General features: G+C 45.5%; 1 protein-coding gene across 2 annotated transcripts in view; it reads left to right on the plus strand.

Annotated features, from left to right (window-relative positions):
- Positions 1–27,504, plus strand: part of LOC140491317 (protein spinster homolog 3-like) — a 137,572-nt gene extending 110,068 nt beyond the window's left edge. For both annotated transcript variants that reach the window (XM_072589329.1, XM_072589330.1), the window contains exon 12: positions 23,555–27,504. In XM_072589329.1, the coding sequence (XP_072445430.1) occupies positions 23,555–23,589 (35 nt within the window). In that variant the 3' untranslated portion in view covers positions 23,590–27,504. The remainder of the gene's footprint in view (positions 1–23,554) is intronic.
- Positions 27,505–27,829: the final 325 nt, after the last annotated feature.

The raw sequence follows: 27,829 nt of genomic DNA on the forward strand, positions 1-27,829 counted from the left end.
GCCAGGGTTGGAGGATTTGAACTATAGGGAGAGGTTGAATAGGCTGGGGCTGTATTCCCTGGAGCATTGGAAGCTGAGGGGTGACCTTATAGAGGTTTACAAAATCATGAGGGACATGGTTAGGAAAAATAGACAAAGTCTTTTCCCTGGGGTGGGGGAGTCCAGAACTAGAGGGCATAGGTTTAGGGTAAGAGGGGAAAGATATAAAAGAGACCTAAGGGGCAACTTTTTCACTCAGAGGGTGGTACTTGTATGGAATGAGCTGCCAGAGGATGTGGTGGAGGCTGGTACAATTGCAACATTTAAAAGGCATCTGGATGGGTTTATGAATAGGAAGGGTTTGGAGGGATATGGGCTGAGTGCTGGCAGGTGGGACTAGATTGGGTTGGGATATCTGGTCAGCATGGACAGGTTGGACCGAAGGGTCTGTTTCTGTGCTGTACATCTCTATGATTCTATGGTAGTGATGTCCACATGTGAAGGTAAGATAAGAGTAAGGCTAAAGGCAGTGCAGCACCCTTCCTGGAAGAGCTTTGAGTCTAATGACCTGTCCATGGAAGAATGTCTTTCATTATGGAAATATGCCCGAGGCAAGGCAGTTTCTTACAGGCTGGGAAATGTAAATGTAAACATCAACGAGAAACATAAACATCTGTGTCAGCTGTGGTTCTGTGGGTAAAAGTGCCACGTCTGAGTCAGAGAATTGTGGGTTCCCATAGACTCCGGCACTAAACTCTGGGTTGTACAGTCATGACAGACTTGTCAGTGATGCTGTCTTTAAATCGACACCCTGTCTAACCTCTCAGGGTGGATGTGCAAGGTGAAGAGCTGTGAACCCAGCCCTTGTCTTGCTCAGTGTTCATCTCCCAAACAACATCTGAAACAAATTCTGGTCATTATTACACTGTGAGAGCTTCCTGGGAGCGAATTGGCTGCCACCCTTTCATTGTGACTATATTTGGTTGTCAAGCACTTTGTTGCGATCCTACGGTCATGAAAGAGGCTACATAAATGCAATACCTTTAACAGTGAGGAAGAATGACCTGATTGAACCAATAGGCAGGATAGCACTCTGAGCAGAGGCTGATCCTTCTGGACAGACACCCCAGATGCTATGGGTTTCTGCCGGCACCACAGGGGCACTAACTAATCTACCAGCCCCTACTACTGCCATTCCCTATTACAGTTGTGAATAGCTAACTCAGTGCAGATTGGGAATCGAACCTGTGACAAAAACACCAGAAATAGGAGCAGGTGTCAACTGTATAGCCTATTCCATCATTCAATCTGACCACCATTGATTTTGGGCTTGTACTCTACCTGTCCAACTGCTCCCAGAAGGCATTTGGTAAGATGCCAGTATCATAGATTATTGTGGAAACCATAAGCTCATGGGGTAGGGCCTGGAGAGAAGATTGTCTAGCAGCAGAGGATAGGTTGGCAAGATTGGTACTGTTTATATCCTGTATAAATTACTTAGATAAGGGTTAGAAGGTATAGTTGCCAGATTTATTGGTCACACAAAGATGGGTAGTGAGATAAGTTGTGAACAGGACATAAAGACACCACAAGGAGATATCAATAGGTTCAGTGAGTGTAAAAGTATATAAAGGCACCATAGTCCCGCTCTCTCATTACAGAGAGACGACTGGTGGTGGTTTAACCTGAGGGTCACCATACCTAAGGTGAGAGGAGAGGTTGAGGAGGGTCCTTCGTAATAACTACAGCCAGTGCAAGACCTGAACCCACATTGTTGGTGTCACTCTGTATTGCAGACTGACACCCCTGGCACCCCAAATCATCTTCGCTCATCTGTGAGTGCACAAAGGATGGTGTATAATGTGCGAAAAGAGAAATAGTCCATTTTGGCAGGAAGAAGATTACCTAAATGGAGGGAGAACATAGAACAGCACAGCACACTACAGGCCCTTTGGCCTTCAATGTTGTGCCAATCTTTTATCTTTGTCTAAGATCAAATGAACCTACATACCCTTCATTTTACTATTTTCCATGTGCTTATCCAAGAGTCGCTTTAATGTCCTAAATGTATCTGACTTTACTACTTCTGCTGGCAGAGTGTTCCACACACCCACCATTTCCCCTAAACCTTCCTCCAACCACCTTAAAATTATGCCCCCCTTGTGATAGCCATTTCCACCCCAGGGAAATGTCTCTGGCTATCCACTCTAGCTATGCCTCTCAACATCTTGTGACACCTCTATCAAGTCACCTCTCATCCTTCTTCATTCCAATGGGAAAAGCCCTAACTCCCTCAACCTTTCTTCATAAGACATGCTTTCCAGTCCAGCAGCATCCTGGTAAACCTCCTCTGCACCCTCTCTAAAGTTTCCACATCCTTCCTAGAATGTGGTGACTAGAACTGAAAACAGTATTCCAAGTGTGGTCTAACCAGGCTTCATAGAGCTGCAGCATAACCTTGCGGCTCTTAAACTCAACACTGCCAAGAATCCTGCCTTTAACTCTGTAATCTGCATTCAATTTGAACCTTCCAAAATGAATCACTTCACACTTTTCCGTCTGCCACTTATCAGTCCAGCTCTGCATCCTGTCAATGTCCCGTTGCAACCTACAATAGTCCTTCACACTATCCACAACTCCACCAACCTTCGTGTCATCGGCAAACTTACTAACCCACCCTTCCACTTCTTCATCCAAGACTTCAATGGGCCAGTCAATTCTGGATCCAGACGGCCAGGTTTCCCTGTATCCCATGCCTCCTTACTTTCTGAATGAGCCTGCCATGGGGAACCTTATCAAATGTTTTGCTAAAATCCATGTATGCCACATCCACTGCTCTACCTTCATCAACATGTTTGTCACATCCTCAAAGAATTCAAAAGCACAGCAATCTCTTCCTTTGCTTCCTGTAGTAACCTTGGGTATATGCCATCTGGCCCAAGGAACGTATCTATTCTTATGTTTTTCAAAATTTCCAGCATATCCTCTTTCTTAACGTCAATCTGTTAGAGCCTGTTTTATACTGTCCTCACAAAGAACAAGGCCCGTCTCAGTAGTGAATACTGAAGCAAAGTGTGCATTGAGGACCTCCTGCGACTCCAGGCACAAGTTCCCTCCGTTCTCCCTGATCAGCCCTACCCTCACTCTGTCCATCTTCTTGTTTCTCACATAAGTGTAGAACATCTTGGAGTTTTCCTTACTTATACCCACCAAGGCTTTTTCATGCCCCCTTCTAGCTCTCCTAGGTCCATTCTTCAATTCCTTCCTTGCTACCTTGTAACCCTCTAGAGCCCTGTCTGATCCTTGCTTCCTCAATCTTAAGTTAACTTCCTTCTTCCTCTTGACTAGATGTTCCATATCCCTTGTCACCCAAGGTTCCTTCACCCTACCACCAGTCAGTGGGACAAACCTATCCAGCACTCACAGCAAGTGCTCCCCTAAACAACCTCCAGTTTTCTGTTGTGTATTTCTGAGAATATGTATTCCACTGTTCCTGCCTAACAGCATTGTAATTCCCCCTCTGCCAATTAAATACTTTCCCATACCGTCTGCTCCGATCCCTCTCCAAGATTACAGTAAAGGTCAGGGAGTTGGGACACTATTACCGAAATGCTCTCCCACCAAGAGATCTGACACCTGACCTAGTTTGGAGCCAAGCACCAAATCCAATATGGCTTCCCCTCTAGTTGGCCTATCTACATATTGAGGAGAAAGTGAGGACTGCAGATGTTGGAGATCAGAATCAAAAAGTGTGGCACTGGAAAAGCACAGCCGGTCAGACAGCATCTGAGGAGCAGGAGAATCGATGTTTCTGGCATATGCTCTTCGTCAGGAATGTGAGATGGCCAAGAGGGCTGAGAGATAAATGGGAGGAGGGTGGGGCTGGGGGAAGGTAGCTGGGAATGCGATAGGTAGATCCCAGCACCTTCCCATTGCCATCATCAGAGCTGTAAAAACTGCACCAACACCTCCCCCTCATCTCCATCCAAGGCCCCAAAGGAACTTTCCAGGTCTGGCAGAGACTTTCCTGCACATCTAAACACCTCATCAACTGTGTCCGTTGCCCCGGATGTAGTCTCCTCTACATTGAAGAGACAGGATGCCAACTTGTGGAATGTTTCAGAAACATCTCCGGGACACACACACCCAACAAACCACCGCCGTGCCGCCAATCACTTCAATTCCCCTTCCCATTCCGCCAAAGACACGCAAGTCATGGCCTCCTCCAATGCCAAATCCAAGCCACCTGATGCCTGGAGGAGGAATGCATCATCTTCCGCCTTGGGACCCTCCAACCACACGGCATGAACATCGACTTCAATAGTTTCCTCACCTCCCCTGCCCCTACCTTATCCCAGATCCAACCTTCCAACTTGGCACCGCCCTCTTGAACTGTCCAACCTGTCGATCTTCCTTCCCACCGATCCGTTCCACCCTCCGCTCTGATCTATCACCACCACCTCCCATCTTCTTCTAGCTACCTTCCAAGCCACCTTCTCTCGGCCTACCCTTCCACCACATTCCTGATGAAGAGCTTATGCCCGAAACATCGATTCTCCTGCTCCTCAGATGCTGCCTAACTGGCTGTGCTTTTCCAGCACCACACTTTTTGACAATCTACATATTGTGTGAGGAATTCTTCCTGGACACATCTGACAAAATCTGCTCCATCCAAACTATTTGCACTGGAGGTTCTAATCAATATTAGAGAAGTTGAAGTCACCCATAACAACAACCCTGTTATTTCTGAACCTTTCAAAAATGTCTCCCAATCTGCTCCTCTGTGTCTCTGTTGTTATGGGGGTGGGGGGGGGATCTGTAGAAAACTCCCAATAAAGTGAGTGCTCCTTTGCTGTTCCTGACTTCCACCCCACACTGACTCTGTGGACAAACCCTCCTCAATGCCCTCCCTTTCTACAGGTGTGATACTATCACTGATTAACAATGCCACTCACCCACCTCTCTTACCTCTCTCCTCCCATTCCTTTTGAAACATCTAAACCCCAGAACATCTAACAACCAATCCTACCCCTGTGATATCCAAGTCTCCATAATGACAACAACATCGTAGCTCCAAGTACTGATCCATGCTTTAAGTTCATCACCTTATTTCTGACACTTGTGTTACAATAGACACACTTCAACTCATCACACTAACTGCACATCTAAACTTTGCCCTATAACTATCTATCCTTCCTCACAGACTCTCCGCACGCTGTATCTGCCTGTTCACCAGCTACTCCATCCTCTGATCTGTAGCTCCGGTTCCTATCTCCCTGTCAAACCCTCCCAAACAGCTCTAGCAAACCTCCAACTCAGGAAATTGGTGCCCCTCCTGTTCAGGTGCAACCCATCCTCCTTGTGCAGGTCCCCCCTTCCCCATGAGGTATCCCAGTAATCCACATATCTGAAGCCCTCCCTCCTAGGCCAGCTCTGCAGCCACATGTTCAGCTGCTCTTGCTCTCTGCTTTTAACTTCACTAGCCCCGTGGTACCGGTAGCAATCCTGAAATTACTACTCTGCTCGTGCTGCCCTATATTCACTTTTCAGGTCCTCATCCCTTTTCCTAGCTATGTCATTAAGGTTGCAGCGTTTTGAGAGGCAGAGAGATCTGGGTGTCCGAATGCATGAATTACAGAAGGTTAGTATGGAGGTACAATAAGTGATCAGGAAAGCTAACAGAATGTCTCGTCTGTTGTGAGGGGAACTGAGTTTAAGAGTAGGGAAGTTATGCTTCAGTTAAACAGGACATTGGTGAGACCACGTCTGGAGTACTGTATACAACTTTGATTACCTGACATAAGGAACGCTATAAGTGCATTGAAAGCAGTTTAGAGAAAGTTTACTAGATTAATACATGGAATGAGCAGGTTGTCTGATGAAAGATTGGACAAACTCGGCTTGTGTCAGGACGCCAATTTACGGAATGTTTCAGATGTCTCTGGGACATATGCACTAAACAACCCCACCACCCAGTGGCCCAACACTTTAACTCCCCCTCCTGCTCCACCAAGAACATGCAAATCCTGGGCCTCCTCCAGCTGCCAAACTCTAACCACCTGACGCCTGGAGGAAGAATGCCTCATCTTCCGCCTTGGGACCTTCCAACCATAGAGGATCAAAATGGATTTCACCAGTTTCCTCATTTCCTCTTGCATTGTCCTACCTGTCCATCTTCCTTCCCATCTGTCTGGTCCATCCCCCTCTCCAACCTATCTCCTTCACCCCCACCTTCATCTACCTATCGCATTCCCACCTCCCTTCCTTCCCCCCCAGCCCCACCTCCCTTCCTTCCCCCCCATTTATCTCTCAGCTCCCCCCTTGGACCACAAACCTCATTCCTGATGAAGGGCTTATGCTCAAAACGTCAATTCTCCTGCTGCCTGATTGGCTGCACCTTCCCAGCACCACACTCTGACTTGTGTCCTCTGTAGTCAAGAAAAGTAGGAAGTGAAACAGATAAGGTCCTGAGGGGACATGACTGGGTGGATGTGGAGAGGATGTTTCCTCTTGTGGGAGAGTCTAGAGCAAGGGATCACTGTTTAAAAATTGGGCGTCGCTCATTTATGACAGAAAAGGTGAAATTGTTGCTCTGAAGATTGAGAATCTTTGTAACTCTCTTTCTAAAGATGTGGAAGCAAAGCCTTTTGAATATTTCTAAGGTGGAGGTAAATTAGGTTCTTGGTAAACAAGGGGGTGAAAGATCTTTGGGAGTATGCAGGAATGTGGATCAGAGGTTGCAGTTAGACCAGTCATGATCCTATTGAATGGTGAAGAAGGCTCAAGGGGTCAAATGGCCTCCTCTTAGTCTTGACTCATCCTTTCTTATGTTCCACAAGAGACCAAAGCTGTGTCTGTCGGAGCCTGACATGTACTTAGCGATGGGGCATCCAAAACTCTCTGGGATAGAGAATTCCACAGATCCTTTGTCCTAGATTCCCCGATCGACAGAAACCCTCAGCACCTGCCGTATCGAGCTCCCTCAGAACCTTGCCTTGACCCCTGTCAGTGAGGTGCCTCAGTAAAACCAGACTGTACAATTAGCTCATGGATTGAGTCTGCCAACTCCAGACTCAGAGTGACAGTGATTTGGAAAGAGTTAGGCCATTGAGTGGAATGGTGGTGTGATTCACTGCACTTGAGGGCAAAAAAATTGTTATTTTTAACCGGTCCTTGTTGCAGAGATGAGAGGGAAGAATTACACTAATAAGCCCCTAGGAATGGCTGACTTGGATGTGAAATTTCATTCAAAACAACCCCTCTGTGTGGTGCCACTGCTGTACACTGTAGGGCTGTTTAATCCAGCTTGTCTAAACCAGTGCATCATCAGAAGGTGACAATTAACTTAATGCCGACAGTCAGGTTTCCACGCGCTTAGCACTTTGTAATGCTTCCAGTATTTTTATACACGGTGATGAGATTTTTTTTTAAATGAAACACAGACCAACCGAAGGAGTAGTGAATGTAAACTCTGTGAAACCTGACCAGAACAACCTGCAAATGGATCTGGGAAAGGCCGGGGGGGGGGCGTGGGGGGTAGGGAACTGACAATGAGATTGTTAAAGCAAACACGGTACAACTGGAGCTAAACCCCCCCCCCCCCCCATTCGCTACTCCAGATTGAGCAAAAGCATGCAAAAACTTAGCAGAAGTACTGGTTACTGGGATCTGCGGTCACCCCAGCTCGACTTTCTTCTCTCCCAGCTCCATCCCTCTCTGCTCCCTACACCCCCCCATTGAGTCTTTCATGACCGCTGCTGGCTGCCTCTATCCTGTCCACTGTAAGCAAGTGGCTGATTGCAAAGCCTGACACAGAATGAGGCCATTTGGTCCATCAAGGCTGTGCAGGATCTTTTGAAGAGTGGCCCAGATGGCCTCAGTTTCCCACACTTCTTACTGCACTTTAACCAATTCTGTTAGAAAGTTCCTATTGGATTGATATCTATTAGACAGTACGTTCCAAATCCCAACCACTGCTGCATCAAAGAGTTTTTCCTCAATTCACTGCCGATTTGTTTGCTAATCACCTTCATTCTAGGTCCCCACGTATCAGCCCTTTAGGCATAGAGTGCATTTTCTCTCAATCCAAACACTTCCTGGTTTTAAACACCTCTATCAAATCTCCTGTTCGCCATCTCTGCTGTGAGGAAACAGTCTCACTTCTCCACTCTGTTCAAATATCTCCAATCTCCTCATCACTTTCTTCAGCCTCCCAAAACCTCTAAGAAAATCTACATTTGTATAGCTCCTTTCACATCCCATAACTTTACAATCAACAAGCCACTGGAGAATGTGCAGAGGAGATTCACTAGGTTTATTCCAGAATTGGGAGGGTTGACTTGTGAGAAGAATTTGAGTAGACTGGGACTATATTCATTGGAATTTAGAAGAAGGAGAGGGGATCCTATCGAAACATATAAAATTATGATGGGAAAATGTACAATTGAAGTAGGGAGATTGTTTCCACTGGCAGATGAAACTACAATTAGGGGAACATCGCCTCAAAATAAGGATGACCAGATTTAGGACTGAGCTGAGGAGGAACTAAATACTTCTTCCAAAGGGTCATGAATCTGTGGAATTCCCCGAAACAGTTGAGGCTACCTCGTTCAATGTTTCCAAGACAAATATCGATAGATTTTTGAACAGTAAAGGAAGTATGGGTTATGGTGAGAGGGCGGGTAATTGGATCCGAGTCCATGAAAAGATCAGCCATGATCATATTGAATGGTGGAGCAGGCTCGACGGGGCAGATGGCCTACTCCTGCTCCTAGTGCTTATGTTCTAAGTACTTCTGTAATGTAGCCACTGTTGTGATGTGACCAATTTGCACACAGCAAGCTCCCGCTAACAGCAATGTGAAGTTGACCGTGTAATCTGCTTGTGCTGCTGGTCAAGGGTTGATATTCGCCAACATGCCTTGTATGACCCTCCTGCAGAATCATGCTTTGGGATCTTTTATATCCACCAGAGCACATCTGAAGCGAAGCCTTCAACAGTACAACATTCCCTCAGTCTTGCAGGCGAGTGTTAGCCTAGATTTTGTCTTGAGTGGGACTCAGAGGCGAAGGTGTACTAAGTGATCGACAGGTGGCCCCAAATTTGCAATAAAAGGACAAATCCAATCCCTTCCCAGCCCCTTCCAATCTGACAATGTTCATTCATCAGTAAAGAGCTGGTAGCAACAACAGCACAACAGGTGGAACTTACTCATGACCTACTCACTGACGCTCAGTCTGACATTCCAGGACAACCAGCCTCCAAACTTCAATACAGCCTTGGTTCAAACATGGACAAAAAAGCCAAATTCCAGATGTGACATGAGAGCAACAGCCTTTGACGTCTCGAAAGCGTTTCTCTCAACGCGGTATTTAAAGAGTCCTAGCAAAGCTGGTGTCAGTGGGAATTAGGAGGGAAATCTCTCCTCCAGTTGGAGTCATACCTGGTCCATAGGAAGATGTGATTGTTAGAGGGCTCCATGACATCCTTGCAGGAGTTCCTTAGGGTGATGTCCATTGCCCAACCATCTTGAGCTGCTTCAACAGTAACCTTCCCTTCATCATAAAGTCAAGAGTGCAGTTGTTCCCCATTGCTCCCAGTTCCCCGAAGACCATCCACCATCGACAGGTCAGGAGTGTGATAGAATACGCCCCACTTATCTGAGTAAAGGCAGCTCCAGCTGCACTCAGAAAGCTCAAAACTATTTAGAACAAAGCAGCCTAATTGTTTTGCATCCAAATTACAGCCTTCACTGTTCACTACCTCCACTGCTGTAGTGGGGGCCAAGTGGCCAGGACCAGAGTTTGGTACGGGGAGGTTGATTTACCAGTGAACTGTGACACACACACACAGAGGGTCCCTTTTTTAATTGACCCCCTTTCAGCCATTGTGTGAACTAAGCAGGGAGGGGCCTCAATGGGGAGGTGATTAAATTAGATTACTTACAGTGTGGAGACAAGTCCACACCCACCCTCCAAAGAGCAATCCACCCAGACCCATTCCTCTACATTTACCCCTTCACCTGACACCACAGGCAATTTAGCATGGCCAATTCACCTGGCCTGCACATTTTTGGAGTATGAGAGGAAACCAGAGCACCCGGAGGAAACCTCAGCAGACATGGGGGGAATGTGCAAACTCCACATAGACAGTTGCCGAGGCGGGAATTGAACCTGCGTCCCTGGTGCTGTGAGGCAGCATTGCTAACCACTGTGCCACCATGCCACTGCGATGGCATAATCACTGGGCATACAATTCAGAACCCCAGACTAATGGTCTGCAGAAAAGACTTCAAATCCTACCAGGGCAGATGGTGACATTTGAATTCAATAGAAATCTGGAATTTAAAAGTTAGTCTAATGGTGAGCTAATTGTCAATTGTTTAGAATTGTCGATCATCTGGTTCGCTCATGTGACTTAGGGAAGGGAATCTGCCATCTTTACCTGGTTTGGCCTACATGTAACTCCAGACCCATAACAACATTGTTGACGCTTAACTGCCTTCTCAGCAATTCACAGTGAGTAATAAGTGCTGGCCTAACCAGCTATGCCCATATCTCACAAGCAAGTAAAAAACTAGGCTCCTTAATTGTCTCAATTGGCAGCTGTTCCCCCACATCTCTCCAAGTGGCCTTCCTGAGACTGACTCACAGGTGGCATGCAGTTGGTAGACCACCCACCAATGGGCAGTGTGCAAAATGTCATGCCAGCTCAGTTCCCATGTCATCGCACTCCCGAAAAGGTGAGTTTGGGTTTCTGTTGGTGTTTACGTCCAGCGCAGATTCATGGAGGTGGTAGTAGGGGCACGTATGAGGCCCAGCAGCGTGTGCAGCAGCTGCATCAGTGAGGTGGGCCCACAGTGGACTCAGGGTGGTGATGGAGTCACGTTTGAGCCAGTACGGGTACCTGACATCTGCATTGATGAGGACCAGTGAGAACCCATAGTGGCGAGGGCGTCAGTGGTGGTGAGATCAAAGAATCATCATAGAATTCCTGCAGTGTGGAAACAGGCCATTCAGCCCAACAGGTCCACAGTAACCCTTCGAAGATTAAACCACCCAGACCATTCCTCTACCCTATTACTCTACATTTACCCCTGACTAATGCACCTAACCCACACATCCCTGAACACTATGGGGAAATTTAGCATGGCCAGTTCACCCTAACCTACACATCCCTGAACACTATGGGGCAATTTAGCATGGCCAGTTCACCCTAACCTACACATCCCTGAACACTATGGGGCAATTTAGCATGGCCAGTTCACCCTAACCCACACATCCCTGAACACTATGGGGCAATTTAGCATGGCCAGTTCACCCTAACCTACACATCCCTGAACACTATGGGGCAATTTAGCATGGCCAGTTCACCCTAACCTACACATCCCTGAACACTATGGGGCAATTTAGCATGGCCAGTTCACCTGAACCTACAAATCTTTGGATGGCACCAAATGGTGGCGACTTCCATTCTAGTGGTGACACGTGAAGGGGACTTGTACCTGGCCATCAGACCTATGGTCTATGGTGGAGCACTTAACACGAAGACCTGTCAAGTTCAACATGTTTCCTTCTTTATTCTTCTGCCTTTATATTCTATGTTTTAGTTTATTTTTCTGAGTTTTAAGATGGCGCCAGAAAGTGGCGACGCTCCTCACCTCACCGTACCTTGTAAGAAAATACACATGACAATAAATAAGTCAAATCAACGTGCAGCCCCCTCTTTCCCTCCATGTGCAGGTTGGCATTTTGTAGAGATGACCTTCTCTTGGGGTGAAGGGGCGCATGGGAACAGGCTGCTCCCCCACCTTCTGGGCTGGGTGCTGCTGAGCGACAGAAAAACATGAGAAAATGGAGCAAAGTGACTTGGAGCTGGAAATCAAACAAAGAAGCATTCAGAAAGACATTGTTCAAACTGCTCAAACCAAACTGTGGCCCAGCACACAGCACCTTAGCCAAAGCCAATAATATTCATTCCTTTTGTCAGTGAATTTGGAGCTTGTCAACAAAATTGGACAGAAGCTATTCCAACCTCATTCACGTGGAGCTAAGGGTTATTTGACTCAGGTGGAGGTCCGTGGTTTCTGCGACAAGGTGATGATTGTTGTTGAAGTAATGAAAGGTGCTCAGGAGCCCTGTCGTCAGCTCTGTACCACAAATATAATCCGGTGATCTTAGTTTCCGTGGGTTGTCAGCACAGTGCAAGCAACAGCTCGCAGTTTCTCTGCCGGACTTGAGTAGAGCTGGGTTGGTGTTTGCTGGTCATCCCGTGAAGGGCAGGTTTTCTCAACCTTCAGTCCTCTCGCTGGCCCCCTTAACTATACTGTGCTTTTCCAGGGCTCACAGAGGTGGGACAAAGGGCCCGGTCAGGGAGTACAGTGTCTCTCATTCTTTTAAACAACCCACTGAACCTTTCCACATGAAACAATCTCTTCATACCAGGATCAATCCAGTCAACCTTCTTCAATGGCAGCACATCTTTCCTTAGGTAGGGAACTGAAACTGTTCACTGTATTGCCACTGTGGTCTGACAAGTGTCTTGTATGGTTTTAGCAAAGTCACCCTACTTCTGTACAGTCAGTTCTTCTATAACACGGTAGTTCCATTCTTGTGCAATCCCGTGTTATAAGAATATCATGTAATAGCTGCACCATTTAAACAAAAGGGGCCGGAATCACGTTATAACCAATACACACTTTAAAACTTTGCGCTTTCAAAACAGTGTCCCCAATTTGTCAATCGTGTTATCGCAAATTTGTGTTAACGAAATGTGGAGAACAACGTGTACTCCATTCCCTTTGAAATAACTTCCATTTGCCTTCCCTATTACCAATAGCACCCTCAAATCCCTCTGTGTTGTAGCTTTCTGCAGTCTTTCGTTTAAATAAAACTCCTATATTCTAAATATACAATCCCACATTTTCCCACTTTATGTTCCATCTGCAAAGTTCTTGCCCACTTCACTTAACCTATCAACACCACACTGTAGACTCTTTGTGTCATCCTCACCACTTACTTTTGTGACACCCACAAACTCGGTGTCAGTAAATTCACTTTCTTCATCCAAGTCATTAATATAGGTTGCCCCAGCACTGATCCCTGTGGCACCCCACCAGTTACAGGTTGCCATCTTGAAAATGCCCTCCTTGTCCAAATGGTGAATCGCCCCACCTCCATGGGTTCTCATCTTGCTTTCGTGTGATATCTTCCCAACAATGAAAACAAGTAAACAGCCACACAATCGTATAACCAGATTCAAGCTGCACTCATTTTCTCACTGCTGTTACCTTGGCAACAAAGGTGAACTGGGCCCAACATCTAACTTCCGGAATGTTCTGATGATAGGATCTACGGACTTTGACCTGACCCAAACTGTGGGACATGGTCACGAATCACCAGCTCCTGCTATCTATAGCTCCATCTACCGAAAGGAAAACCTAGAGTCATAGAGATATACTGCACGGAAACAGACCCATCGGTCCAACTTGTCCATGCCAACCAGTTATCCTGAATAAGTCGAGTCCCATTTGCCAGCACCCAGCCCTTATCCGTCCAAACTCTTCCTATTCAATACCCATCCAGATGCCTTTTAAATGTTGTAACTGTATCAGCCTCCACCACTTCCTCTGGCAGCTCATTCCATACACGCCCCACCCTCTGCGTGAAAAGGTTGCCCCTTAGATCCCTTTTAAATCTTTTACCTCTCATCCTAAGCCTGTGCCCTCTGGTTTTGGACTTCCCCACCCCAGGGAAAAGACATTGTCCATTTATCCTATCCATGCCCCACATAAGCCTCTATAAGGTCACCCCTCAGCCTCCGACGCTTCAGGGAAAACAGCCCTGGCCTATTCAGACTCTCCCTATAGCTCAAAACCTCCAACCCTGGCAACATCCTTGTAAATCTTTTTTGAACCCTTTCAAGTTTCGCAATATCCTTCCTGGAATAGGGAGACCAGAATTGTGTGCAGTATTCCAATAGTCCCTGAATCAATATCTTGTATAGTCTCAAAATGACCTCCCAACTCCGATTCTCAAACTCTGACCAATAAAGGAAAGCATACCAAACGCCTTCTTGACTCTCCTATTTTCCTGCGACTCCACTTCCAAGAAGCTATGAACCTGCACTCCAAAGTCTCTCTGTTCAGCACCACTGCCCGGGACCTTACACTAAATGTATAAGTCCTGTTCTGATTTGCCTTTCTAAAATGCAGCACCTCACATTTATCTAAATTAAACTCCATCTGCCACTCCTTGAACCATTGGCCTATCTGATCAAGATCCGTTGTACTCTACCACACCTCCAATTTTGGTGTCATCTGCAAACCTACTAAGCAGGCCTCCAATATTCACATCTAAATCATTTATACAAATGACGAAAAACAGTGGACCCAACATTGATCCTTGTGTTAACCATTGGTCATTTACTTCTCAGTTCTATCAATGGCTATCAAAGTTCAAAAGAAAGTTAAGAAACGCTGTCAAAGATTTTCATCTTACACTCAACAGGACAGATTCAAGAATGTCAAATTTTAAAAGCAGTGGCAAATTATCCCACACCGGGTAAGAGTGCTGATTGGTTGGCAAGTCAATGGTCAAGGCATTGCTTTGAAGAATCAAGTCAACTTACTAACCAATCAGGACCCTTCTGTCGCACAGTATCAATGATTGCTCCCTTTTGTAATTTGGCATTCTTGCAACTGTCCTGATAATTGCAAAATGTAAAGTGTTGAAAGCCAGTCTCTTTATTTAGCAAACTCAAATTGCATTTTTGTAACTTCCTTCATGACGTCCTAAAGTGAGGCACAACCAATGAAATATTTCGGAAGTATAGTGACTGTTAGCCTGCAGGAAATTCAACACCTAATTTGAACACAGCAAAATCCACAAACAGCAATATGCTGAACACCTGGACATCTCTTTTTAAAGTGATGCTGGTTCTGGGCTGGGACACCAGGGAAAACTCTGCAAAAATGTGCTGTGGGATCATGTATATCCATAAGGCAGGACTGCCAGAGAGGTTTTAACATGTTCTTTGAAAGCCAGCACCTCTGACAGTACAGCATTTCAGGTACTGCACCAGAGTGTAAGCCTAGATTTTATATTAAGGGTCATTTCCCACCACCCTGCAGTTTGTAGATTCATATTTGTCAGACGAAATCAAACAAAAATGTAACTGTAAGAATGTGTTGTGACTTTTATTACATCTTAATAAGAATGAATCGTAAGTGGAAAATAACAATGGAGAGGAAAGGTCAGCCATTAAAAAATATAATTTACTGTTTCAAGCTCCATTGGTGAAGTCTCCATTATTGATGTTTCTCTGTGAAGGTGCGAGTGAACCTTCTCTTTGAAACAACACTGTTTGTACCTGTCTGTCTGAGCATTGTCTTTCTCGGGTTCGGTGGATTACTGTCTGTCAGCACTAATTGATGGAATAAACTTAGTTATGTGTGATTTACGGACTGTCCCAGTGGGTTGAAGGAAGGTTAAAGGTGGGGTTTTTTGTTATTATTCAATCATGGAATGAAGCTGTCGCTGGCTAGACCAGCATTTACTGCCCAGCCATAATTGCCCAGAGGGCAGTTAAGAGTCAACCGCATTGCTGTGGGTCTGGAGTCACATGTAGACCAGACCAGGTAAGGATGGCAGATTCCTTCCCTAATGAACCAGGTGGGCTTTTCCACCAATTGACAATGGATTCTAGGCATCATTAGACTCTTAATTCCAGATTTTCCCTTTTATTGCTTTGACAGGATTTGAACCCAGGTCCCCAGGACATTCCCTGGGTTTCTGGATCAGCAGTCCAGTCATAGGCCGTCACTTCCCTAGACAGTTTTTTTCAAGACCTGAGACATCAGCAAAAATGCAGTACCAATAAAGTAATGATTAGTATATGATTATTGAAATTTATAGATTCATAGAGCCATAAGGGCAGAAATGACCCTTCGGCCCATCAAGTCCGCACTGACATAACTACCACAAAAGGTGCACTAATCCCAAATTCCTGCACTTGTCCCATATCCTCGAATGCTATCATATTTGAAGTACTCATCCAAACATTTTTAAAGCTTATAAAGTTTCAAGCCTCCATTACCTTCCCAGACAGTGCATTCCAGATTCCCACCACCTGCTGAGTAAATACGTTTTTCCCCAAATTCCCTCTGAATCTCCTGTCCCTTACCCTAAAGCTGTGCTCTCTCATGATTGACCCCTCAACCAAGGGGTACAGCTGCTCTCTATTCACCCTGTCTGGACCCCTCATAATCTTGTACACCTCAAACGTATATCCCCTCGGTCTCCTCTGCTCGAGAGAAAACAGGTTAACAGATGTCAGATAAATATGAACATCTATGCTTTTCAAATATTTTGTAAAAATGGTATTACTTTATGAAGTTCTGTGGGTTTTCCAGGTTTTTCCTATTCCCCGGTGACAGAAGACTTAGTAAATCCCTCTTCCTGCTGACAACCCCAACATACACATTTACATGAGCCCCTCTGCCCCCAACACACACACACATGCACAAACATACAGATGCCTCTTTTCCATCACCCCTCCCCCGACATACCCACACATCTCTCTTCCCAAACACTGTTCCACCGCTCACTCACGCAACTGCCCCTCTTCCCAAACTCCCTCTACTTACTTCCCTGGATGGGTGTAGCTCCAACAACACTGAAGAAGCTTGATACTATCCAGGACAAAGCAGCTTGCTTGATTGGCACTGCATTCACAAGTGTCCACTCCCCCCACCACTGACGCTCAGTAGCAATAGTGTGTACTACCTACAAGGTGCACTGCAGAAATTCACTGTTTATCCTTAGACAACACCTTCCAACCTCTTCCATCTAGAAGGACAATGGCAGTACGTGGAAACACTACCCCTGCAAGTTTCCCTTTAAGCCAGTCACCATTCTGACTTTGAAATATATCACCGTTCCTTCAGTGTCGCTGGGTCAAAGTGACCTAGAATTCCCTCCCTCAGGGCATTGTGAGCCTACCTACAGCACATGGACTGCAGTGATTCAAGGAGACAGCTCACCAGTATCTTCTTGAGGGCAACTGGGGATAAGCAATACATGCTGGCCCAGGGATGCCCATGTCCCATGAATAAAACGCACCTCTCCTCAAACTCCCTCTACTTACTCATTCAACTGTCCCTTTTCCCAGTCATTATTCTCCCACTCACTCACCCACTCACTCCCTTAACTCCACATCTTCCCAAACTCCACTCACTCACTCAACTGATCTTGCCCCATTCACTCCTGGTCACATTCCCCTTGCCTGTTTGGTCCAGTTGACCCTGGGTCTTTGGTCCAGGCTGAGGAGCCTGTACCACAGGCAGACAAGTGCAGCAACACAGTCAAACTGTTACTTACCTTGGCAGCTCAGTGCATGACTTCTCACATTATCCCCCACTCAGTAAGCAATTGATTGACTCAGTAAGCGATTGGTTGACTCGGTAAGCAATTGATTGACTACACTGAGTCTGTGCACAATGGCCTACTTCAGCTCGATGTTAGAAGTGTTTTCTGAAGAGAATGAGCACTTGAGGCTCTTTGTCTGTCCCCCGATGTTTAGCAGCAGCTTGGTCAGTAACTGGACTGCTCCATCTCCTCTCCACAGTCACCATTATTGCTGGGAACAGGGCCATCTCACAATCCCAAATGGAGTGTCTGTGACCCCAGGAGGGGCATAGCTCCTGATAATAGTCTCATAGTGAGTAAAACATTGCTTCCGATGGTGGAGCCTTTTGATCATTGTGCCATATATTTAGAGATTAGTGGATAAAGGTTCTTGACTATCTGCAGTGGGGGAAAATTACTGATGAAATAATGGAATAATGTTCACTCATCTCCCACTACCACCCTGTAACAGAAAGGAAAGCATGGGCACCTCCAGAAGATTAATCATCTCATTTAATTTGACAATTCATGCTTGGTGATGTTTATTGCCTTCAGTTGTCAGGCCTAATAATTAACAGTAAATAAATCAATGGAGTTTTCTGGCATGGTTCTGGACTGCAACGCAGGGAGCTGGAGTAATTTGTGGAAAAGCATAGATGCATCTCTGGGATTTTATTGTTCTCTTTTGGGTTCATTGCACGGGGATTGAGGTTGTTATTCTCTCGAGATAAAGCCATTTGTTTCGGAAAGGAAAGGAAAATTAAGCTGAACTCCTTAAAAACTGTTAAAGGTGGTTGCACAATTGTTCCAGCATCGACTGGTTATCTGGTTGCAGCCCCTGCAGTTACCTGGCTGAGCCGAGAGAGGAGGGGAATCAGTCAGCAGCCCCATTAGTGATTGGGTCATCACCATTATTAACTGCCCCTTGACTCAGCAAGAGGATCATCCAGTTGGGATGGTGAGTTTGTTACTGTCAGCCTTCATGTGAATAATCAGACAGATTCTCACCCCCACCCCCTCCATCCTAAGATCTCTGGCCAGAAGGGAATCGCTCCAGAAACTGGGCAGGGCTGGTAAATGCATCCGGACAGCTCGATCTTAATGAGTTTTGAGAAGATTTGTAGCTCAGGTTGAGGTTTTGGATGTAGGTTTGCTCGCTGAGCTGAAAGGTTCATTTCCAGACGTTTCGTTACCTTACTAGGTTACATCTTCAGTGGACTTCATGCGAAACAATGCTGAAAATTCCTGCTTTCTATATATAGAAAACTAGCCATCAGGATACGTGAACACCAACTAGCCACAAAAAGACATGACCCTTCTCTCACTTGTATCCTCACATACGGATGAGGAAGGACACCACTTCGACTGGGACAACACATCCATCCTAGGACAAGCTAAACAAAGACACTCACAAGAATTCCTAGAAGCATGGCATTCCAACCGGAACTCTATCGACAAACACATCGAGTTAGACCCCATCTACATCCAAAATCTCGATCTTAAGCTAGTGACTGCAGCCTGATGGATCCCAACACTTCTGTCACAATCGGTCCTGCTGGGGTCATCCCAAATGGTTAAACTCCAGGCTGAGGATATGAACTGGCTTCCCATCTTAACTCAACCCCTCCCTTGGTTAGCTGTGATGTGGTTCATCTAAGAAAAATCCCTTCCCTCACGGATACCTTTTGCCAAACCAAATATATTAATGCTTAGAAAGGAGCCAGATTAATTTTCTTGAGTTAAAGAAAGGGTCAATACATTAGATACTAAATACATGGAAGTATAATAAAATGCAACATACATGAGAAATATGCATTTAGTTAAAAAGGAGCTGTTAAAAAGACATATAAGTCAGAGTCTGGGTCTGATGATTGAACATGGCAGCTGTTGAGTTGTATGGTAGTAGTGAAGCAGATGATTTTGAGATTCATGACTGTGCAGTCAGCTGACAGGCTTTTTGTCTTATTATCTTCTTGGCAGTGATTTCACTAGCTTGCCTTGGCTTCCAGCACTCAACACAAAAGCGAGTCATCCTTTTACCTGAAGTGCAGGGGTGTACAATGGCTGTCTTCGTGCTGTGACTAGTACATGTTACTACATCAGCCCATTCTGACACACAGACCAGGGGTTGTGTGTGTTTTTTTTTATCTCCTTTCCTGGAAGCATATAACACAAAAGTGTCTGCAGTTTGGGACATAATGACATAATGATAGACTCTGATCTATATGTCTTTTTAACAGCTCCTTCTCAGCCTTGCCGTGATGCCTCCCATGCTTTGCTGCACCTTCTTTGCCAGTCCATCTTTTGTCTGGTACACATTGCTGCCACTGTGCATCATCAACAGCACGGGAGGTCAATAGTAGGTGGTGAAAGTAGTGCCAATTTAGCAGGCTAATTTGTCCTGGATGGTGTTAGAGTGTTGTTAGAGCTGCACCCATCCAGGCAAGTGGGGAGTGCTGTATCACACACCTGACATATGCTTTGTTGATGGTGGCAAGGATTTGGGGAATCAGGAGGTGAGTTACTGGTCACAGAACTCTCAACCTTTAACCTGCTCTTTTGTCATTCTATTTAAAAATACTTTTTCATCAACTTGTTCAGAGATGTTATTACACACTTCTGGAGAAGGTGGGACTTGATCCTGAGCTTCTTGGCTCAGATGTAGGGTCATTACCACTGCATTACAAGAGTCCCCACTGTATTTATAAAGCGAGTCTGGTAATGTTTCTAGTCAATGGTAATCCCAGGATGTTATTAGTGGGGGGATCAATAATGGTCATACCAATGGATAATGGTTAGATTGTCTCTTATTGGAGATGGTCATCACCTGGCATTTGTGTGGCACGACCTTTACCTGCCACTTGTCAGCCCAAGCCTGAATATTGTCCAGATCTTGTTGCATTTGAACATGGACTGCTTCACTATCTGAGGAGTTGTGAATAGTGTGGAACATTGAGCAATCATCGGCGAACATCCCTACTTCGGACGTTGTGATGGAGGGAAGGTCATTGATGGAGAAGCTGAAGATGAAGCTAATTTGCCATGTTGTTCTGCTCACAGATCCTCTCTGCATGTGGTTCAGAGGAAGAATCCCTCTCTCTGACCATATCAAAATGTCCACCCTCTGCCTCTTATTTTTACAATGTTGAGAAAACAGTACCCACCCAAAATGACAACATACTTGAGGGACAGGCTCTGTTTCCAGGTCTTTTCTGTTTTGCCACCTGCAGTTACCAGTTCACGGCAATGTTGTTCCTTGCAGCACCGAGAGTGGTCAGTCACACTATTTCCCTGAACCCAGCCTGTTCCCAAATGGATTTTGTGTTTGCATGATGGGGTAAATGGTTTGCAAGCCTGAAGTGCTTCCCAGCAAGTCTCCTTGCACAGAGCTAAACGCCACAGCTCTGTCTCGCTGAACTGGCCAGATCGGTGACTGTCGACAGCTGAATGAATGCGTTTCTGCTCAAAGGCACGACTGTTAACCGTGGGTCAGTGACACAAAAGGAAAAGGAAGTTTTGACACTTTAGACTACACTTTCCCAGATGGTGCAAGTTGTACGCAAAAGTTCTAGAGAAAAAAATAACACCTGCAAATTCCACAGGCAGTTGGAACAAAATCCCAGGGTGTCTCAAAATTCCTCAAATTATATACTCATTCAGGGGCTGTGTCTCACGCTGGATGTGACCTCTCCTTCCTGATTAGCCTTTTCCTCCAGTGATTTTGATAATGTCCTGTCAAGGAAATGAACAGGCATCAGGCAAATACCAAGGAGTTCAGCTCATCAGATTACCTAAGCACCAAGTGTTAATTTTTTTTCGTACACAGATTTGTCAAGTTTGTCCAATGTATCAGTTGCCCCATTCCTGAAGCAAAGCCAATTGGCAAGAGAGCTAATCTGTTTTCTTATTCAATGCTCCTTCGTAATGTGTTTCTTGCCTCCAGACTGTTTTGCTGCAGGCTGCTTCCCCTTAACTATTTAAACTTTCAATCGCTTGCTAGTACACAGTTTGAGTATTGCTGAACAAAGGACTATGCTGCGGCATTCTATTTTCCACTCATCAGGCCAGAATCACAAGATTCACAGATTTTTTTTCACACATCTGAAACATTGACGGTTCATTATTTAAGCCAAGTTTTGGGGATTGGAGTGCAAGATGTTCAAATCCCACCTCAATCTATTAATGGATTAACTTTAAAATTATTTTATACGAGTGAGTGGGCAAGTGCATGGCGAATAAAGTATATTGTGGATAAATGTGAGATATCCAATTTAGTGGCAAGAAAGATTATTATCTGAATGGCGATAGATTTGGAAAAGGGGAGGCACAATGAGACCTGGGTATCTGTGTACACCGGTCACTGAAAGGAAGCATACAGGCACAGCAAGCAGTGAAGAAGGCAAATGGTGTGGTGGCTTTCATAGTGAGAGGATTCGAGTGCAGAGGCAGGAATGTCTCACTGCAATTGTCCAGGGCCTTGGTGAGACCACACCTGCGGTATTGTGGACAGTTTTGGTTTCCTTATCTGAGGAAAGGTGGTCTGGCGCTGGAGGGATTGCAACACAGGTTTACCAGACTGATTCAGGATTGGTTAGGACTGTATTCATTGGAGTTTAGAAGAGTGAAGTGGGAATCTTATAGAAACCCAAAGGATAATTCTAACAGGACTAGACCAGGAAGGCTGTTTCCAATGCTGTCTCACAGCGTCAGGGATCCAGGTTCGATTCCAGCCTCGGACGACTGTCTGTGTAGAGATGGAACATTCTCTCCGTGTCTGCGTAGGTTTCCTCTGGGTACGCCTATTTCCTCTGGGTGCTCCCGTTTCCTTCCACAGTTCAAAGACGTGCAGGTTAGGGTGAATTGGCCATGCTAAGTTGCTCATAGTTCTGGATTAGAGTGGTGCTGGAAAAGCACAGCAATCTCTCCACCCTTCAAGCACTCTGCCTGTATTCCTGATGAAGGGCTTTTGCCCGAAACGTCGATTTTCCTGCTCCTTGGATGCTGTCTGAACTGCTGTGCTTTTCCAGCACCACTCTAATCCAGAATCTGGTTTCCAGCATCTGCAGTCATTGTTTTTAACCTAAATTGCTCATAGTGTCAAGGGATGTGCAGGCTGGGTAGGTTAACCTGGGAAATGCTGGTGAGAGGCTCTTCAGAGGGGTGGTGTAAACTTGATGGGCTGAATTGCCTGCTTCAACACTGTAGGGATTGTATGATTCTACAAATGCCTGGACAGTCCTAACCTAGGAGTCACTGTCTAAGGATACAAATAGGACTGAGATGAGGAGAAATTTCCTCACCCAGAGGGGGGGTGAGCCTGTGGAATTCTCTGCCACGGAAAGCAGTTGATGCCACAATATTTAATGTTTTCAAGAAGGAGCTAAATTTAGTTCTTACATGTAAAGGGATCGAAAGATTCGGGGAGAAAGTGGAAACAGAGTACTGAGTTGGATGATCAGCCATGGTCATATTGAATGGCAGAGCAGGTTTAATAGGCCAAATTAGAGACAAAAAAAACTGCAGATGCTGGAATCCAAGATGGAGAGGCAGGAAGCTGGAAGAACACAGCAAGCCAGGCAGTATCGGGAGGGACAGGCAGGAGGCTGGGAGAACACAACAGGCCAGACAGCATCGGGAGGGACAGTCAGGAGGCTGGGAGAACACAGCAAGCCAGGCAGCATCGGGAGGGACAGGCAGGAGGCTGGAAGAACACAGCAAGCCAGGCAGCATCGGGAGGGACAGGCAGGAGGCTGGAAGAACGCAGCAGGCCAGGCAGCATCAGGAGGGACAGGCAGGAGGCTGGAAGAACACAGCAAGCCAGGCAGCATCGGGAGGGACAGGCAGGAGGCTGGAAGAACACAGCAGGCCAGGCAGCATCAGGAGCTGGAGAAGTCAACGCTTTGGGACTGAAAAGGGGTTACACCCAGAACGTTGACTTCTCCACCTCCTGATGATACCTGGCTTGCCTCCCGCTTGTCGTAATGGGCTGAATGGCCTAATCCTGTTCCTAATTTCTGTGTTTCTATGTAATGGAAGTTCCACTTTTATCATCAGATTTCCTGACCCTTGGAAATACACACAATGTACAAAGTGAGTGTTTTGGAGCAGTCAGGCAGCTTGTTGTAAATGCTGTTGCTGTTAACTCACTGATTTTGTCTTTTTTTTTGCAGATTCGGAGGAAGTGACACCCAACCCAAGAAGCTAAGACCCTACCATCATACCTGTGGTGAGGTGTGGAGTTGAATGGAGCCATTCACTGGATAAAGCTGGATCGAAGGAGACAATTCTATGACTGGTTGGAATATCAAGCAATAAGGTTCTGAATGGATAAAAACGATGGTAGCAATTGTATTTTACACAAAAGAAAAGCAGCACTTTCCATAGGGGTTTTTAGAAACCCTTACTCACATTGTTCCTCACTCTCATCATCCTTGCACATAGAGCAAATCAAGTGTGTAGCCAATTTCCTCTGCTTCTGAAAGTTGTTTCCAATGGTAACAAGGTCTTTGGCGGTATTTCAGAAAAAAAACACTTTGATCAGAGTACAGTATTAAAGGTTCAGCTGTGGGCAGCACTAAAGCGCTGTTTACTGCCCCCTTGCCTAGCAAGAGCCCTTTTCAAAACCATTACCTTGACTGAACATAAGGAAGGGAAGAGAGTCCCACGCAGTCTCCCTCAGGGCACCCCAAAGCACTTTACAGTTCGTGATTACTCAGTCGCTATGTAGTCACTGTTACTCTATAGGATACACAGTGGCCAATTTGCAGATGCCAAGATCCCCAGAAGTGACCAGAAGTCATTTGTGTTATTGATGTTGGTTGAAAGTTAAAAGCTGACCAAGACACTAGGAGTGACACTTCCCTCTCTGCTCTTGTTCAAAATGGTACCAAGAAACCTTTTACACCCACCTGAAAGGGCAAACACAGCTTTAAAGTCTCATCCAGAATAGATAGTTCTCTTTGACACGTCGCCAGCCACCCTTAGCTGAGTCCCTGCCAGACCAAATACCTCAAACCACATCACCCTGTGCCTCTACCCTCTCTGAGGGTGTGCTCCTGACCCACAGACACCATCCACATTTTCATAGCTTCCCCAAGTGCCTACTGTTCTTCATGTCCAGGGACAGTTGTGTACTTGCTGCTTGATAAAGCAGCCTCTACATTACCTTTCATGTCAAGCACAGACACTTACCAACAGTGTTCCATAATCACAGGAGGCATGCCCACTTAGGCCCTTATCCCATTTGAATCCAGTTTGCTGCCACTTTATTTATTCCGATAATTATTTAAATCTCCATCTAATGGCACTGCCACTATCTTAAGGAACAATTTTGAGAATTGTATCCAGACAAAGGAAGGGGAAAGCCAGGATTGTACTAATCAGGAATGCAGTTTAGAAGCATTTGTAAAGATAGGAACATAAGTAGCGCAATAAGCTCAAACATGAGTTTGAAGCCAGCTTTCAATACCAGATGTGTTGGGAAGTGAGTTTTGTTGATTCAAGAATAATCTTTATTCAGCAGACAGCGAAAACTTTCGATTCATTGTCACTCAACAACGTTTCCTCATCTGAAGTCAGTCCAGGACAAGGGGGCACTGTTTTAAAATTAGAAGTCATCCTTTTTGGATGAAGATTAGAAGATTAATTTCTCACTGAGTGTTGTGCAACTTTAGACCTCTGCCTCTAAAGGAACTCATTAAAGATTTTTAAGATAGATAGCTTTGCGTTAAGCAAGGAAATCAAAGGTGAGGTGCAAATCATAGAATTCCTACAGTGTGGAAACAGGCCATTAAGCCCATTGAGTTCAATGGACTCTCTGGAAGTGTCCCATCCAAACCAATCCCCTCTACTCTATCCCTAAAACCTTGTATTTCCCATGGCTAATCCACCAAGCCTGTGCATTACGGGGCAATTTAGCAAGGCTAATCCATACATCTTTGGACTGTGGGAGAAAACTGGAGTACCTTGAAAGAAAACCACATGGAAACTGGGAAAACTCCAAACAGATGGTGGTCCAAACCTGGAACTGAGCCCAGGTCTTTGGAACTATGTGGTAGTAGTGCTCACCACTGTACCACCAAGGCAGGATGGGAAATTCAAAACACAAATTACCTTACTGAATTGAATGGTCTACTTCTGCTACTACAAGCCCACCGACTCCCACATCTACCCAGACTACACCTCCTCCTACCCTACCTTCTGTAAAAATGCCACCCCTTATTCCCAATTCCTCCGCCACATCTGTTCCCAAGATGACCAATTCCACCTCAGAAAGTCCCAGATGGCCCCCTTATTCCACGATCACAACTTCCCTTCCTACGTGGTTGATGATGCCTTCCAGCACATTTCCTCCACTTCAAGCCCCACCCTTCCCAACACAAGGACAGAACCCCCCGATCCTCACCTTCCACCCCACCAACCTCCACATAGAATGCATCACCCTCCGCCACTTCTGCCATCTCCAAACAGACCCCACTACCAGAGATATATTTCTGTCCCCACCCCTATTAGTGTTCCAAAAAGACCATTCCCTCTGCAACTCCCTCATCAGGTCCATACCCCCCACCAGCCTTCACCCCACTCCTGGCACCTTCCTCTGCCACCGCAGGAAGTGAAAAACCTGTGCCCACATCACTCCCTTCACCTCTGTCTGAGGCCCCAAAGGATCCTTCTACATCCACCAGAAATTCACCTGCACCTCTCCCAATATCATTTACTGTATCCGTTGCACCCAGTGTGGGCTCCTCTACATTGGGGAGACAGGACGTCTTCTGCGGATCATTTCAGAGAACATCTCTGGGACACTCACACCCACCAACCCCACCGCCCCATGGCTGAACATTTCAACTTTCCCTGCCTCTCCGTCAAGGACATGGAGGTCCTGGGCCTCCTACATCACCAAACCCTAACCACCTGACATCTGGAGGAGGAACACCTCATATTCCACCTGCAACCACACGGGATAAATGTGGATTTCAACAGCTTGCTCATATCCCCTCTCCCAAAATTATCCCAGTCCCAACCTCCAACCCGGCACCGTCCTCCGGACCTGTCCATCACTCCCCCGCTCTGACCTATCACCTTCTCCCTCACCTTCATCCACCTATCGCTTTCCAAGCTACCTTTCCCCAACCCCACACCCCCTCCCATTTTCTCCCAGCCCCCCAGCCCACAAGCCTCATTCCTGATGAAGGGCTAATGCCCAAAATATCAAATCTCCTGCTCCTCACATGCTGCCTGACTGGCTGTGCTTTTCCAGCACCACACTCTCAACCCTGATCTCCAGTATCTGCAGTCCTCACTTTCTCCTATGTCTCATACCTCACATGTTTCCAACTAAATTGGCAACTTCACTGAGTACCGCGGAATATCAAAAAAGTTAATATGTATTTGCCATCTCTAGTAGTGATATCACTTATTTTAGTGTCTGTAGACAAGCACCAGAAAAGAGAATTATTGAAACAAAATAAACACAAAATTCTTTATTGTTTCGATGAGCATAGAAAGCACCAAAACAAAAATCCCAAATAAACTAATGCTGGATCATTGCAAATGCTTGCATTTGCCAGATGAAGTTGTTGCAGGATTTTGCAGCCCAGAGACAGGCTGTTCTGTCTAACTAGTCTATACCAGTGATTCTGTGCAACATCAGCATCCTCTCAATCTGCTCCATCTCACTCTTTCAACAAATCAAATATGATAAATGCTTTGCAGCACTCTAAATGTTTTGTGATCTGCTGCAATGTGTTACGTAATTCAGAGGATGCAGGAAATCACCTCGGAACAATCTTGTGTTTGAAAATTTTCACTTGTAGTTCAGGAGCAGCAAAGCAGTCTGCCTAAAGTCCTGTGCAGTCACAGGGTACAATGACTGTATAATATTTATATCAGAATGTGCACCTTTATGTATATATGTAAGGTGTGTATATGAGTTTATACTTGAGTACTCAAAGAATTATTAAGATAGATGTTTGAATTAATTGTATCTGTATGAAATATTGGTGTAAATGTACATTTTAATGTACTTACATTATATATGAGTTATTTTTGTATATCTATATGTATATATGGAAGTATACTTATGAATAACGGATGCATCAAAAATCATAGTAAATATATTAAAGTGGAACTAAATCCTTTTTTAAACAATTTGTATGCTTTTTTTCTAATATATTTGGGTTCTTAATTTAAAGTGAATTGAAACACACACCTCACAATACTGTCTTAATGTGGGTGTGAGCTACTGTTTTGCTATTGCCTGATCATCTCCTGTCACATGGCCTACCCCCCACCTCCTCCACAGCCTCCATCAATGGGAATTATGCCAAGCAACCTCAAAGCCCTAGCATCTCACTGTTTATGTAATTTTAAAACTTATATTTCTTTTACTAATTCATTCATAAGATGAGGACACCATTGCCTGACCCAACTGCTATTGACCATCG

The sequence above is a fragment of the Chiloscyllium punctatum genome, chromosome 19 (assembly GCF_047496795.1).
Source record: "Chiloscyllium punctatum isolate Juve2018m chromosome 19, sChiPun1.3, whole genome shotgun sequence".
Lineage (NCBI taxonomy): Eukaryota > Metazoa > Chordata > Chondrichthyes > Orectolobiformes > Hemiscylliidae > Chiloscyllium > Chiloscyllium punctatum.